General features: G+C 36.1%; 1 protein-coding gene across 1 annotated transcript in view; it reads right to left on the reverse strand.

Moving 5' to 3' along the window:
• The window catches only part of LOC117337594 (inositol 1,4,5-trisphosphate receptor type 2-like), a 96,165-nt gene that overhangs the window by 32,347 nt on the left and 47,298 nt on the right, over positions 1–16,520 (reverse strand). Inside the window, exons 8-25 of the mRNA XM_033898642.1 lie at positions 13,275–13,372; positions 12,841–12,928; positions 12,623–12,710; positions 12,341–12,448; positions 9,980–10,125; positions 8,797–8,875; positions 8,092–8,186; positions 6,515–6,640; positions 4,742–4,792; positions 4,364–4,444; positions 3,786–3,971; positions 3,384–3,506; positions 2,814–2,918; positions 2,309–2,422; positions 2,023–2,100; positions 1,274–1,406; positions 1,017–1,126; positions 83–199 (exon numbers count right to left, since the gene is read on the reverse strand). Coding sequence (XP_033754533.1) covers positions 83–199; positions 1,017–1,126; positions 1,274–1,406; positions 2,023–2,100; positions 2,309–2,422; positions 2,814–2,918; positions 3,384–3,506; positions 3,786–3,971; positions 4,364–4,444; positions 4,742–4,792; positions 6,515–6,640; positions 8,092–8,186; positions 8,797–8,875; positions 9,980–10,125; positions 12,341–12,448; positions 12,623–12,710; positions 12,841–12,928; positions 13,275–13,372 — 1,926 coding nt within the window. The remainder of the gene's footprint in view (positions 1–82; positions 200–1,016; positions 1,127–1,273; positions 1,407–2,022; positions 2,101–2,308; positions 2,423–2,813; positions 2,919–3,383; positions 3,507–3,785; positions 3,972–4,363; positions 4,445–4,741; positions 4,793–6,514; positions 6,641–8,091; positions 8,187–8,796; positions 8,876–9,979; positions 10,126–12,340; positions 12,449–12,622; positions 12,711–12,840; positions 12,929–13,274; positions 13,373–16,520) is intronic.

Consider the following 16,520-nt stretch of genomic DNA (forward strand, 5'->3'; position numbering starts at 1 on the left):
CCAGTCTATTTGGATGCTGCGTTTAAATTTTATTGATCTTTTATAGTAAATATATGTGAATTCCAAACTACGCTATACAAACCTGTTCAATCAGCATATTATGTCCAATATCATCAGCAAACATGCATTTATTTTCCTGTAGGAATTCCGCAATCCAGTCCCTCAGAACAGGAAAAATGGCAACCAATTCTTTGACAACCTGTTTGATTATATTCGAAAAATAATTTTGAGATGATTAATTTCGATTATGCATACTCTGCAATATTGTCGTTCAATGAAAACTGTATAGGCACACGTACAATCACATGCAAATGGTTTTTTTTGGTGGAAACCACGATGATCGTTGTCATACGGACGAGGAATTGAAATGACATTCGTAGGCATTTTTCCTTCGAATTTCGAGTTTAAATTTAATCAATTTTATATTTAATCAATTACGTCATGAATTCAATACCACGTGTTCATTCGTGTTTGTATCTTCTGAATATCACTTCAAAGTTTAGGTGTAAAAATCTGCACTATCTTTACTTAAAATAGACATGTGTTGAACTTTAACGTTGTTCAATATATCATAATACGATTGACTCCAATCGTTTAATGGAGTACGTTTTCAAATAGGAAAGAATTGTTTCAAGAGCCAGTCTTTCTTTTTCATCGTACAATACGCGTACGATATAATGTATGTTGTATATATATATATCATTTTTATAAAAAAAAAAAAAAATCATTTTTTCCGGAACCTTCAATGAATGGTCTCCCAGCTCCTTATTTATCTGTGTGTTGCCTTGCTATACACTTAAAATCGCAAAAAATCATTGTTAAGCGACATTTTTTATGAAAAAAATGACGTGATTTAAGATCGATCTCTTTTACCAAAACGTCATTTTCGGAACTTAGTAAAACAATCTTCCCTACCTAAATGACCATTCAAGAAAACAGTTGACATGGCATATTTTAAAAACATTTGTATGATATCGTGGCCCTATAAATAACATAATAATGTTCCAACAACGTACGAAGTCTCCCTGACTTTTCTCCTCGTCCTTGGAGCCGACATAGTCGTAGACGAAGCAGATATTTGGGTGGTCCAGTACGGAGTAGTTGTTCCCCACATCCACAAATAAACCTATAAAAAACATAAAACATTTCTGCTAGGACTTTGGATATTATAATAAACCATTGCTAATAATCCCAAAACTATCGTGACAATTTCACACCGTGGATGAATCGTTTATAAACACATTTAATAACTATTTAAGGAAACGAGTCATACTTGTGGTGAGGTCGCAGTATTTTGCCCGGATGGCGTCGGGTAGAATGTCAGATCTCAGCGACAGGAATGTCTCCTCCCATGTTAGGTACCGTAACTCCTTGGTGATCATGTTGATGGAGTAGTCGTTCCTACCCTGTATCATCATAGACAATTTAGATCATCATTTAAATATGAAGTAGTTGTTTCTCCCTGTAACATCATAGACAACTTAGATCATTTAAATGTAAAATAGTCGTTCTTGTTCTTTGCTGACCCATAACAATTCAATTTATCATATCCGAATAAAACTGATTTTTTGGATGTCTGACGTTTTAAATCATTTGTGTTGGGAAGGTACTCTATACAGCTAAGTATTCGTGGAGATGATTTTTCGAGTTCATTGAGGAACTCAATTCGCGCAGCATATGCCATAGGTCGGTTCGGAGAAGTTATTTGTATATACGTCAAGTGACCTCCTTTTTAGGACGTAATTGACAAGTGATACTTCCGCGTCATTACGCAATGAGGTCATATTTAACCATTTTACACCTAGTGCGAACGTCTCAAAACGGAAAACGTATTGTATTTGTCTGTAAGTAGTTCTTTGCAACAATGTTCATGACTGTAAATTTAAGCATGTGTATAGCTAAATTCGCGGCAGCTTCCCACCACAGGAAGCGCAAAAATAGCACTGAGATGATACTAATCCGCAATCTTGTATATCATCAAACCATTTTCTACAGAAGCCATTAACGATAGAGTCAACTTACGTGGCACAGGGCCTTGTACAAGTCTAGTTGGTGTATTAGGAAATCATGCTTGTCTTTGTCGTAATCTTCCGCCTTTGGCTGCAGTGAAATGACGCAGGGATATAGTATTGTACATATATATAACAAGTGCATTTAGATAATGTAGCATCTCAACAGACGCGTTCAAGTTGTAATAAGCCATTGATGTCATTGCCATTATTTGACTAAGTGTTTGGCCTGTTCAAACGGAATCCAGTTTTAAAAACAACGGTTACAACACTATGTTTATCGTAAATACATAACTTACGTCGACGAACGTGTGGAGCGAGTCCCATGTTTTACCACCGTTGGTAGTGATGTAAAGGATGTTTGGCTGTCTGTTGATGTCTTGTCCTCGGGCGGTCAGATATATTCCTCTTCCCTTAAATAACAATTTGTTAACAAATGACTATTACCATCAGATCATACTACATATTCAAAAGGTTATGGCTAATTGTTGACGACATATTACTTATCGAGGGTCTGAAATAAATTATATCTTACTCACATTTTGCGCTCACTTTCAATTTTTTTTTCAGAAATTGTTTCCATGCCGATATTGTCTATGTGTCATACGGAATAATGCACTCTATGAAAAAAAACTTTTGTTCATTGAATTTGATGAACAGCTGATTTTTATATCTTTTTCAACACTTGTGTTAATAAATTTAATTTTACAGAAGTTGAGGCGGTTCAAATCCGCCGAGTGTAAAGTTCCACTTAAGTAACATTTTACCTGTATCTATTTGGGAGACGAATGTCACATGACCTACCTGTTCCTCCTGCATCCAGCGCTGTACGATGTATGATTGGTTGTTTGGGATAGCTACGTCATCACAGACACACAACACATGCATCAGATCCAGAAAACGGTAATTCTGTGGCAAATGACAAGACATATTTAAGTCACATTACAGAATGGGAAACATATGTTAAAATATTGGTTAAAATATCATGATGAATCATTTCCACGGCTCAGTATAGCAATCGAACATATACATTTCAGCCAACGCCTTAGGTGAGGGAGGTAACTAAAACTAAAATCAAATCAAAGTTCATTTTCATGTCGGTATGATTGATCTATTCTGCTCACACGTGTTTTCTGTAGAAAACCATACTTGTGTTTTATATTTGTGGAACTGAACTGTTTGCCGGTGCTTTCTGTAAAAACAGATACCTGTAGAAGACATTACCTGTGTTTTCGGCTGAAGTATCTAGTGTTTAGGGTTATCATCTGTGTATAAGACATTAACTATGTTTTTGTAGAATTCCTGATCTGTATATAATGTTTCTTTAAAGAAATGCTTACACGTGTTTTTTTTTATAGAATCAGTAGGTCATACCTGTGTTTTCTGTAAAAGGCCGACAAATTCGTTGATTTGTTCGTGTGTGATCCTGTCCACGATCTTCCTTTTGTCGCGGATCAGTTCTACAATCATTTGGGCGACGTTCAGTCCTATACCGCCCTGTAATGGTGGTCAACGGACATTTATAAAGTAACCCATAACAACCGTATACTGCCACATTCAACATCGAATAACAAAGACATAAGGACTCAGAGGAGTGGGATTGCAGTTTAGAACAACAAATAACCGGTTGGTACCATCAACGGTATATCAACTGGTCATAAAAGATAAGAATTGTTTCTGGAACCAAACATTCTAAAATGTATATAGTAATCAATGGAGTACTATCGGTGCTCTTTTGTCACAAAAAATATGTTTTTCGTTTTATAGAGTATTCACCTTTTGTGTGAACTGTGTCTGGAAGAACTCGATATATTTGGCGAAGTAGAGGGCGTTTTTCCTGCTCTTGCCTATCATATACGTATATAGGATTTCGTAAGCCTCCTTGAACACCTGGACCATATTCTGTTCATCAGCCGTGCCGTCCAGAGGACACTTTAGGATCTTAACCAACAGGTCAATAACCTGTAAATGACGTCACAAAAAACATTAAACCTAACATAAATCTTAAAGAAACACACATATACTATAGCTTGTTGTACTGAATACATGTTACAGTAGTTTCTGTTTCCGTTTCAATTTTTAGTTTCTTTCCACAATAGATTTAACACTAGGCGATTTTCAGCCAGCTAAACGAATGAAACGGTTTTAATTCTGAGCGAATTATATTCTTGTTAAACAATTAGGGAATCCAACGAGGAATAGAACTTTTTATTGAAATTAATACCTTGACAATATATCAGTGGAATAATTTCCATTTCTCCACTAATTAAATTTAATAATTTGAGCATTTAAGATTGTGCAAATTCAACACTTAACAGGTTACTTTCTTTTAAATGATTTTCCCTCCTACTTACACGCAAATTCCTCATCAACTTTTGTCTGTTTTTACTGGGAAGAGTTTTTACAATCATGAATTTCCGTATTCCCTCCATTGCCTGTGAACAAACAACATCCGGCATGAATATCTTACACATATAGCTTAAACATCCTTTTCCATTCTTAATTTGCAGTTCTCAATATAATGATAATTTAAAGGAATGAATGGTATTTGTCTGGGTACTTATGTCATAAAAAAGGTTTCAGAAAGGATATACATTGCATAGTATATCGCCACACAACAGTCACTATTACGGCGCGAGCATGCAAACTATTGTTAATACCATAAAGTGTGTGTTTAACCGCTGTCTGCAATACTGGTGGGGATGAACTAAGCAAACATGGCTTATACTTACTGTAAGTACGACGTGTGTCTTTTTGGCATTAAGGAAATGTCTTTCTTCTCTCTGAGTAGTTTAAAACAAAAAGTAAGTGATTTAATTTTATTTCCTTTTTCATTCCATTATTTTCATTTTATGTTAATTTGTAAATATTTGCGGTACCAGTGCCATTTCAATACTTCCCACGAATTATGATTTTATATGTATTACCATTCTGCCATTCTACCAATCTATCTACACTTATCTGAACAATATTAGAAGATATCTGTAGCTATCTGAACAAAGTAACAAAATATCTATAGTTATCTGAATACAAAGTTACAAGATATCTGTAGATATCTGAACACAATGTTACAAGATATCTGTAGTTATCTGAACACAAAGTTACAAGATATCTGTAGATATCTAAACACAAAGTTACAAGATATCTGTAGCTATCTGAACACAATGTTACAAGATATCTGTAGCTATCTGAACACAAAGTTACAAGATATTTGTAGCTATCTGAACACAAAGTTACAAGATATCTGTAATTATCTGAACACAATGTTACAAGATATCTGTAGTTATCTGAACACAATGTTACAAGATATCTGTAGTTATCTGAACACAAAGTTACAAGATATCTGTAGTTATCTGAACAAAGTAACAAAATATCTGTAGTGATCTGAACACAAAGTTACAAGATATCTGTAATTATCTGAACACAATGTTACAAGATATCTGTAGTTATCTGAACACAATGTTACAAGATATCTGTAGCTATCTGAACACAAAGTTACAAGATATCTGTAGTTATCTGAACAAAGTAACAAAATATCTGTAGTGATCTGAACACAAAGTTACAAGATATCTGTAATTATCTGAACACAATGTTACAAGATATCTGTAGTTATCTGAACACAGTTACAAGATATCTGTAGCTATCTGAACACAATGTTACAAGATATCTGTAGCTATCTGAACACAAAGTTACAAGATATCTGTAATTATCTGAACACAATGTTACAAGATATCTGTAGTTATCTGAACACAGTTACAAGATATCTGTAGATATCTGAACACAATGTTACAAGATATCTGTAGCTATCTGAACACAATGTTACAAGATATCTGTAGCTATCTGAACACAAAGTTACAAGATATCTGTAGTTATCTGAACAAAGTAACAAAATATCTGTAGTGATCGGAACACAAAGTTACAAGATATCTGTAATTATCTGAACACAATGTTACAAGATATCTGTAGTTATCTGAACACAGTTACAAGATATCTGTAGCTATCTGAACACAAAGTTACAAGATATCTGTAATTATCTGAACACAAAGTAACAAGATATCTGCAGTTATCTCTACGATCTTACAAGATATCTGTAGATATCTGAACACAATGATACGGGATATCTGTAGTTATCTCTACGATCTTACAAGATATCTGTAGATATCTGAACACAATGATACGGGATATCTGTATTTATCTCTACGATCTTACAAGATATCTGTAATTATCTCTACGATCTTACAAGATATCTGTAGTTATCTGAAAAAAGTTACAAGATATCTGTAGTTATCTGAAAAAAGTTACAAGATATCTGTCGTTATCTGTACAAAGTAACTAGATATATGTAGTTATCTGAACAAAGTAACAAGATATCTGTAGTGATCTTAACATTTACAAGTTATCTGTAGTTATCAGTACAATGTTACAGTTTTTTTTCTGTCTGCGGTATAATTTTACAATGTTTTTAGTAGTTTTCCGTACGTCTATCTGCGCTGCCTCGTACTCACGTCTTTGATTAGGTTGAGGAGAAATGGCACCATTCCACTAATATAGTTAAATTCGTCCTGGTGGATCTGTTCCACAAACTGTATGGTAAAGGCATCGTCATACTGACTTTCTCCACTCGCCGCCACCTGTACAAATTACGTCACAAATATATAATATTATACTCTAGTAGGATACACAGGAATCCAGCCACTGGTTGTCGTCACCTTCGTTGTGTTCGGTAAAATGTTCCCGAGCATTGTTAGCGTGTCATCAAACATTAAAAGTCCTGATATCAGAATCATATGACATGTTTGTAAAATTTTATCTTTTCTGTATTTGGTTTTTGTCTTTTTAATATGTTTGCATTTTAATGTTATCAATCATTATGTGATAGTTAGGACAACTAGAACTAGAGCTAAGCCGATGGCTGAATAATACACCCCGGAATCGGATCACAAGTTCAGAAGGAGTTGTCCGGATAGACAGACAAGCTGATTCCTGTATACCCTAACTTCGTTTCGGGGGGTATAAAAGTAACGCTTATCTGAGATTGTGGGGGTTATACATGTAGTTCAACAAATTATCTTGTTTGACAGATGAATTACCCCCAAAATGCAATCGTTGGTCATTTGCGAGCATCGACGTGGTTTGCAGACTAGCGGGACACGCGCTCATGTATGATATCAGCACAAATGTACAATGGATGGCGATACAATACACCAGTTTTCAATAAATGAGTCATATGTGCCTTTAGCCATGGCTCTTTTAGTTAGTGAACCATCAGACAATTGTTCTTCTATTTACCAATAATTTGGTTTAGAATTTAAAATATTTGAATTTTTTGTGTGCATTAAATGTTTCAGACTACTGATAGCGGTTTTAATACTAGTTCGGCTGGTGATGCCTATCCTAATCAAATACATGTATCTTAATAACTACTAACGTTCTGATCGTATAAGTTTTATCTTTTAAATATGGGCATTAAAAACGAAATCTGATGTACAGTAAAATCAATAGCAGCATGGTTACCGTGATTTATGCGTCCAGACATGCGTCCAGACAAAGTACAGATTGACTAAGCGACTGAGTTATTAGGTCCCTCAGCTGCGTATCGCCGTATTTATGCGATGTAACTCCCCCGCGATAGGCTGTCGTAAATATCAGATTTATGGCCAATACTTTATAATTAATTTGTCAATATCATGATTAATCTTTGCTGTTACACATAATATTAATCATCTGTTCATCCTTCTCTCATTCTGTGTCGCACCTGACAAGCTTCGTGAATAAACATATCGACAGAAAAATCAAGGACTTTGTTTGACCAGAGTCTGTAGGAACTAATCTCTAGATATGCTACATTTACATAACGTGATGGATTTTAGTTAATTATTTAACAATGCTGCCGACTGAACATTAAACATCAACATAAAACATCTCCAAAGCCATTTCTAAGTTACATTAATAATGGCGGATTAGTACATGTAACTAGTGCCGTTTCGGATTTTATTTCGAAGTTTATCTGTATGTATTTTGAAAAGCAAAAATGTTATATTTACAAAATCACGTTTGGATATCAGATTGTCTATACCCGTACCTGTCTAACCTGAGCGGAGTCCCACCTCAACCCCCGTAAACTCTGGTCCTCATTACTGTCCATATTACGGAACTTCTTCCTTATATAGTCTTCGTCTGATAAATACAAAGCGTAAAAACTCATTAAATCATGGTATACAACACATGCTTGGCACACCAGAAGGTCCTACACAGGAAGAAATTCATGTTTTGACTTACTGGTACTGTACCATTGGTTCTTGCAGAAAGAGGAGGCATGCAACATGTTAACCAAAACTGGGACACTACCGTAACTTCAGATTTGATGACAATGGGACATTAATTGTGATGTGAAAAATCCAAATTCCAAAAAATATATCTTCCAAAGGGAGGCATCATTACATAATTATCACAAAAAAGTACATCTCATTTGTAAAAAAAAAACCAAAAAAAAACCAGTCACAACTAAGTGATGTTCATCTTCATAGACATCAAGATGGACATCACTTATAGCTGTGACTGTTTTTGTGTGTGTGTTTGTTTGTGTGTGTGTTTGTTTGTGTGTGTGTCTAAAGATGGCCAAGAGGACGAAAATTTGCAAATGAGATGTCCTTTTTTTGTGAAAAACAAAACAAAACAAAACAAAGATGATGCCTTCGGCAATATATTTTGATGAACAATCTACATGTTATAGGTTATGTAGATCTTAAAAAGAATATTAGTTGGAAATTACAGGGTAACCATTTACCTTTCAATGCATGGAGCCAAAATCCTGTCAATACATGTTCAATGCGGCAATAACTCTCGAACCGTATCTCATCTCTCTCCTATAGGAAAGTAAATATTACATGATATTACAAATAACCCAATTCATTAACGGTAATAACAGCAAGGAATATTGGGACATAGATCGTACATTTGAATTTTATTCTGTCTCAAAGGCTTCTTTTCAATATTCTAAATGTCCATTGTACAATATTTATGACGTATCGGAACCCTAAGGTCACCTGAACCGTGTGTTTAATGGCGTTCGGAACGAGTTGTCATCTCGCGACTTCTCGCCATTTCCCGTATATCAATAGTAATATCTCGAACCATGTCAGTCCTGACGTGCACGCTGTATTTATGAAACAATATTAGATTCTCAAGTACGTCCGAGGCGTAAATTTAGTTCTGATTTTCGTAAATCTTTTTTCAGAAATTGAAATGAAGTTATGGAAATTTTGATATAATGATTTCTGATTAAATAAACAGAACATTATCAAAGATTGATGACTGTTTATGATGGAGTATTAATATCGCCGATCATTCAGATGTACACGAAACAGTTCCGTTCTATTGATCTGACATCCGTCTGTATAGTAGAGAGAATACTGATACACGACACACCATTCACTATTGGACAATCAGTCCGACAGGGTCTTAGATAAAGTTCAGCATGAGCCTATCATTACTCGCAGACGTACCAAATTATATTATGTATTACTACAGTTTTATTGGGTGAAATAAGGCGAACTGTTAGCATAATAAAAGTATTCTGACCGATATACTGTAAATGTAGATAATGATCCCCTATTTTGCCAATAAAAGATGTTTATCTCATACCCTTTATGTCATGTGAAACAAATATATTTAAGGTAAAGATGGAACGTGGGAATCTAGCAATTTCAGTGTTGAGGTTTAAATTAGAAGACAAAACAAAATTTCCTTCATCCATTACTAATAAAAAAAACACATATGTTAGATGCTATCGATTATTTCACCATTAAATTCCCCTGAAAACAAAGGGAGCGTGAACTCTATAGGATACTGTAAAACAATAAAGGGATATTTGAGGAAACACATGTTACTATCAGACATTACTTCCAATGATGAACCAATTCTATCTGAACGCTGATCTAATCACGTGATATAGATACCAGGCCACTTACACTAATGACGGAGTAGAGACGGAAAACTGTCCGCGGGTCTTCGCTCTCGTCTGTCAACGATATTTCCTTTGTAGCGTCAATACACAGGTACTTCCTGGTGGTCATGTGACGCAGACGAACCTGTTGTTCCCATCGTAGGATGTCGCCTAGTGTGAAATATAAAAACGTGTTTACCACAGCCCCAACACACGGAACCAAAATATACCACAGCTCCAACACACCGTATCAAAATATACCACAGCTCAAACACACGGGGCCAAAATATACAACAGCTCCAACACACCGGACCAAAAAATACCACAGCTCCAACACACGGGTCCAAAATATACCACAGCTCCAACACGCGGGACCAAAATATACCACAGCTCCAAAACACGGGACCAAAATATACCACAGCTCCAACACACATGGCCAAAATATACAACAGCTCCAACACACCGGACCAAAAAATACCACAGCTCCAACACACCGGACCAAAATATACCACAGCTCCAACACGCGGGACCAAAATATACCACAGCTCCAACACACGGGTCCAAAATATACCACAGCTCCAAAACACCGGACCAAAATATACCACAGCTCCAACACACGGGACCATAACATACTAAAGCTTCAACAAACGGGACCAAAATATACCACAGCTCCAACACACGGGACCAAAATATACAACAGCTCCAACACACGGGTCCAAAATATACCACAGCTCCAACACACGGGTCCAAAATATACCACAGCTCCAACACACGGGACCAAAATATACCACAGCTCCAACACACCGGATCAAAATATACCACAGCTCCAACACACCGGACAAAAATATACCACAGCTCCAACACACGAAACCAAAATATACCACAGCTCCAACACACGGGGCCAAAATATACCACAGCTCCAACACACCGGACCAAAATATACCACAGCTCCAACACACCGGACCAAAATATACCACAGCTCCAACACACGGGACCAAAATATACCACAGCTCCAACACACGGGACCAAAATATACCACAGCTCCAACACGCAGGACCAAAATATACCATAACAAACGGGACCAAAATATACCACAGCTCCAACACACGGGACCAAAATATATTCAAATGGGTGGAAAGGCAGTTATCAGTCACATATGAAATTTAAGGGACTTGGTCCCAGTTCCTAGTTACTTTTAAGAAAAGAATAAAAAAACAACTAAGAATTAATTGGCAGTTTCGTTTAAGGAAATCTTGCATTCAACGTAACTTCTCGGGAAAAGGATGACAACGCGACTGGTTTCCTAGTGTTGTAACCTCCGAGAGAGCAGATTGCAACGCAGTCTTCGTTGTTGTTGTTTTTTTATATACATGTATATGCTAGTTCCGTTTTCCTTAAACGGAACTTGGTACTGGTTCCAAGTCTCCGAACTGGTACCTAGTTTCTTTTTTTCTTAAACAGAACTTGGAACTAGTTCCTGGTACTTAAACGAAACGTGGAACTCGGAACCAAACTGGGGCTTCGAACCTTGGAAGGCCCAGGTTTATCACTGTAAGACAAAGTAGCCTTGGACATAAACTGTCCAATACGTTCTTTTACTGCTTAAAGAACGAACAGTTAACTATATAAATTTACAAAGCAGTTTCACTAGAAGCATTCGGATTTTAAAAAATCTGAGCAGATCCAAACTTCATCAGTTCCATTATCAATGTTATCTTTGTCTCATACAAACTGACTTCAACATCGCAAAAGAGTAAGTTAGCAAAACGATACGTCAAGGTCGTAACGTGTACGTTTGATGTCAGTAACTGTTCAATGGTATCTGATCAATATCAGGATGCAATACCTAAAACCAAAACAAGAGGATGTATCTATTAAAGGCCCTCGAACCTATTGAAAATGTTCTTAATCTCCCATATAACGTCTTTGATCACTAAAACAGAGCCGCCACTATGACCTTGAAAGTTGTATGTTCACACTGATTATATATATTATCTACTTATTTGGGATTTACTAAAGGAAATTCAACACTCTAGAGTAAGCCCCGCACTCTGCACCAATCTCGCTCTAATCTCGACATTTATTTTCATTTATTTATTTATTTATTTGCAATTCAGCGTATGCATATATTTTTTAGATTACATTTATAAAAGCACCACATACATTTTGTATGCCGCAAAATGACATTCTCGGTCATTAAAGGGCTTGTCTATTTGGAGGCTTTTGCAAGAATTCATATACAATGGGAAAATGAGTGACATAAACGGGAACATAGCATTGCGATTAAGCGACATACAATAATTGACATGAATCAAGCCAAATCACAGGTTGATTATAGATATAAAATCGGCGGTACTCCGTTATACATTCGTGGATTTTTACCTACCATTAAGGATGCCACTTTCCGCTTCTATCTGCCAAAATGTGTTCCCAGAAGTAGGCGGTGATAGGGTCCGAGGCTTGTGCTGGTCCATTACCCGGATCCGGAAGTGAACTGAATACAGGAAGTCATTCAGCACAATAAGTGTAAGCATGGTACTGGATTGGCCAGTATATGTAATATAAATCACCGACAGGTTTGATAACAGTGTGTTCAGACTTTATGTTAAAATTATTCTAAAAACGGTTGTCTAACATTGCCTGATGCCTGACATGTGTGTCCACTTACCATCCTCCGTGACTTCTTCGTCAAATAGCCCCTCCGCCACGAGGTACGCCTCCAGCTCCTTGTGGAACAGTCGGATCACCGATCCGCCCTGGAAACACAAACAGTACACACATTCAGCCTATTTTTCAACAATTATACTCTGTCTAAGAAAGCGGGTTAATATCTTTTATAAAACATTAAGTTTTCTAAGTGAGGTTTGACGTTAGTTTATGGCCTACCCTGACATATGGGTCATGTTCTGCTATCCCTTTGTGGAATCGAACCAGTGTAAACCCGGACCGCTCCACTCCAAGATTGACCTCCGACCTGTAGTCACAATAACATCATTTACAACGCTGTCATGTGAATATCATATTTCAAAGGATCGTCCTACAAGACGATGTAAGCCCGGTAGATTGTATTCGTATGTAAAAGGGCTGCAGTACTCGATGATTTTAGCCCTGTAGAATGTATAAGGATGGTGGAATGTACGTGCCCGTCTGTAAAATGGGCGATCACCAAGGCGATACAAGTTTAGCCAGGCCAGGCGATATAAGTTTAGCCAGGCGATATAACTTTAGCAAGGCGATACAAGTTTAGTGGAATAATGTAGGTACTCGTATGTGAAATGGTCGATCAACTAGCCGATATAAGTTTAGTGGAATGTACGTACCCGAACGTGAAATGGTCGATCTGATAGGCAGCACTGGCATGGAAAAAATGTCCTGGAGACTTGATACTCTCAAACACAATCTGGTCATAAATTTGGACCTGGAATAAAGGAAAGAATGAAACTGAGATACAATTAGTATTCCTGTGCGTGTAGGCATTATGTCCTTATCTATACCATAAGGACCACGTATAACCGGGTAGTGTTATATAAACAGACCACGTATAACCGGGTAGTGTTATATAAACAGACCACGTATAACCAAGTAGCGTTATATAAACAGACCACGTATAACTGGGTAGTGTTATATAAACAGACCACATATAAACGGGTAGTGTTATATAAACAGACCACATATAACCGGGTAGTGTTATATAGACAGACCACGCATAACCGGGTAGTGTTATATAAACAGACCACGTGTAACCGGGTAGTGTTATATAAACAGACCACGTATAACCGGAGAGCGTTATATAAACAGACCACGTATAACCGGGTAGTTTTATATAATCAGACCACATATAACCGGGTAGCGTTATATAAACAGACCACGTATAACTGGGTAGTGTTATATAAACAGACCACGTTTAACCGGGTAGCGTTATATAAACAGACCACGTATAACCGGGTAGTGTTATATAAACAGACCATGTATAACCGGGTAGTGTTATATAAACAGACCACATATAACCGGGTAGTGTTATATAAACAGACCACGTATAACCGTGTAGTGTTATATAAACAGACCACGTATAACCGGGTAGTGTTATATAAACAGACCACGTATAATCGGGTAGTGTTATATAAACAGACCACGTATAACCGGGTAGTGTTATATAAACAGACCACATATAACCGGGTAGTGTTATATAAACATACCACGTATAACCGGGTAGTGTTATATAAACAGACCACGTATAACTGGGTAGTGTTATATAAACAGACCACGTATTACCGGGTAGTGTTATATAAACAGACCACGTATAATCGGGTAGTGTTATATAAACAGACAACATATAACCGGGTAGTGTTATATAAACAGACCACGTATAACCGGGTAGTGTTATATAAACAAACCACTTATAACCGGGTAGTGTTATATAAACAGACCACGTATAACCGGGTAGTGTTATATAAACAGACCACATATAACCGGGTAGTGTTATATAAACAGACCACATATAACCGCGTAGTGTTATATAAACAAACCACTTATAACCGGGTAGTGTTATATAAACAGACCACGTATAACCGGGTAGTGTTATATAAACAGACCACGTATAACCGGGTAGTGTTAAATAAACAGACCACGTATAACCGGGTAGTGTTATATAAACAGACCACATATAACCGGGTAGTGTTATATAAACAGACCACGTATAACTGGGTAGTGTTATATAAACAGACCACGTATAACCGGGTAGTGTTATATAAACAAACCACTTATAACCGGGTAGTGTTATATAAACAGACCACGTATAACCGGGTAGTGTTATATAAACAGACCACGTATAACCGGGTAGTGTTATATAAACAGACCACGTATAACCGGGTAGTGTTATGTAAACAGACCACATATAACCGGGTAGTGTTATATAAACAAACCACGTATATTCGGGTAGTGTTATATAAACAAACCACGTATAACCGGGTAGTGTTTGATAAACAGACCACGTATAAGCGGGTAGTGTTATATAAACAGACCACGTATAACCGGGTAGTGTTATATAAACAGACCACATATAACCGGGTAGTGTTATATAAACAAACCACTTATAACCGGGTAGTGTTATATAAACAAACCACGTATAACCGGGTAGTGTTTGATAAACAGACCACGTATAAGCGGGTAGTGTTATATAAACAGACCACGTATAACCGGGTAGTGTTATATAAACAGACCACATATAACCGGGTAGTGTTATATAAACAAACCACATATAACCGGGTAGTGTTATATAAACAGACCACGTATAACCGGGTAGTGTTATATAAACAGACCACGTATAACCGGGTAGTGTTATATAAACAGACCACGTATAACCGGGTAGTGTTATATGGGGTCTTCCCCGAACACCAACTCTGGTTAGGGGGGGGGGGGGGGGGGGGGGGGGGGGGGGGGGGGGGGTTCTACAGGGTTTAAAGTGTGTTGATAGGGAGATATAGTCTGTTACAGAAATATCATCAATGTAAGAACACAGGTAAATCAGCTCAGGTAAAGCAGGTCACCTGTTAGGTGATCAGAAAATCATTAGCTGTTAATGATTGCCAAACTGTTTCAGAAGTAGTGTATAAAACTGAAGAACACTTTGGAAAATCATCCTATTTTGCTGATATTTATATTTATATGTACTTGCTGGAATTGTAAAACAATTGTATCGTTGAATACTTTCGAATTTTTATTAAAGGATGCGTCATTGATTTAATTTGTAGTGTATATATCTAAAAAAAATACTTTAATACGATTGTTTAATTTACATTCTTTTATATTATTTCAAGAAATTCAGCCTTGTATCATTTTTCATTGATAGTGTAAATATATATCTGATAATCAACATTTAAATTTGAATAATTACGGAATCGTAAATCCATACTTTTTCACTGTAAATCAATTGTATATTAATTAGACTTTGTATTTTTTATATTGATTAACTGTGTACATTTTTCAGATTTGTAAAGATAATTCAATTATTGTAGTATTGTACTAATTAACAAAAGTTGTATCTGTTCCAGTTTTAGTTAGTAGTAAGAGTTTTTGTTTATATTTCATCTTACTTAGAATAGCTATGCATATATTGTATTGGATTTTTTTTGTATAATTGTTATTATACAACACTATATAGATACGTTACTGCAGAACTATTGTAATATTCTTATAAAATTGTACATTGTATCTAACGAACGCACATGTCAACGTTAAGTTCATCAGCAACAGATATTGTCATTATTAATAGTAATATCTATAATCAGTGCTTTGAATTTAGAAAACAATATATAATTTTATTTACTTTTTATCTTAATCTGATATTGTCATTATTTATAGTAAAATATAAAGTTAGATATATTGCCTTGAAAATAAGATATTTTATTTATTTTATATATATATTTATTGATATGATATTGTCATTTCATTATTACTACTAAAGAAAACTAAATGATAGTGCTTTGAAGTTAGAAAACTTCATGTATATCTGATTCATATACGTGTACCTGAGTTGACCCTATTTTTTACCTGAGTTGGTATTCCAT

The sequence above is a fragment of the Pecten maximus genome, chromosome 11 (assembly GCF_902652985.1).
Source record: "Pecten maximus chromosome 11, xPecMax1.1, whole genome shotgun sequence".
Classification (NCBI taxonomy): domain Eukaryota; kingdom Metazoa; phylum Mollusca; class Bivalvia; order Pectinida; family Pectinidae; genus Pecten; species Pecten maximus.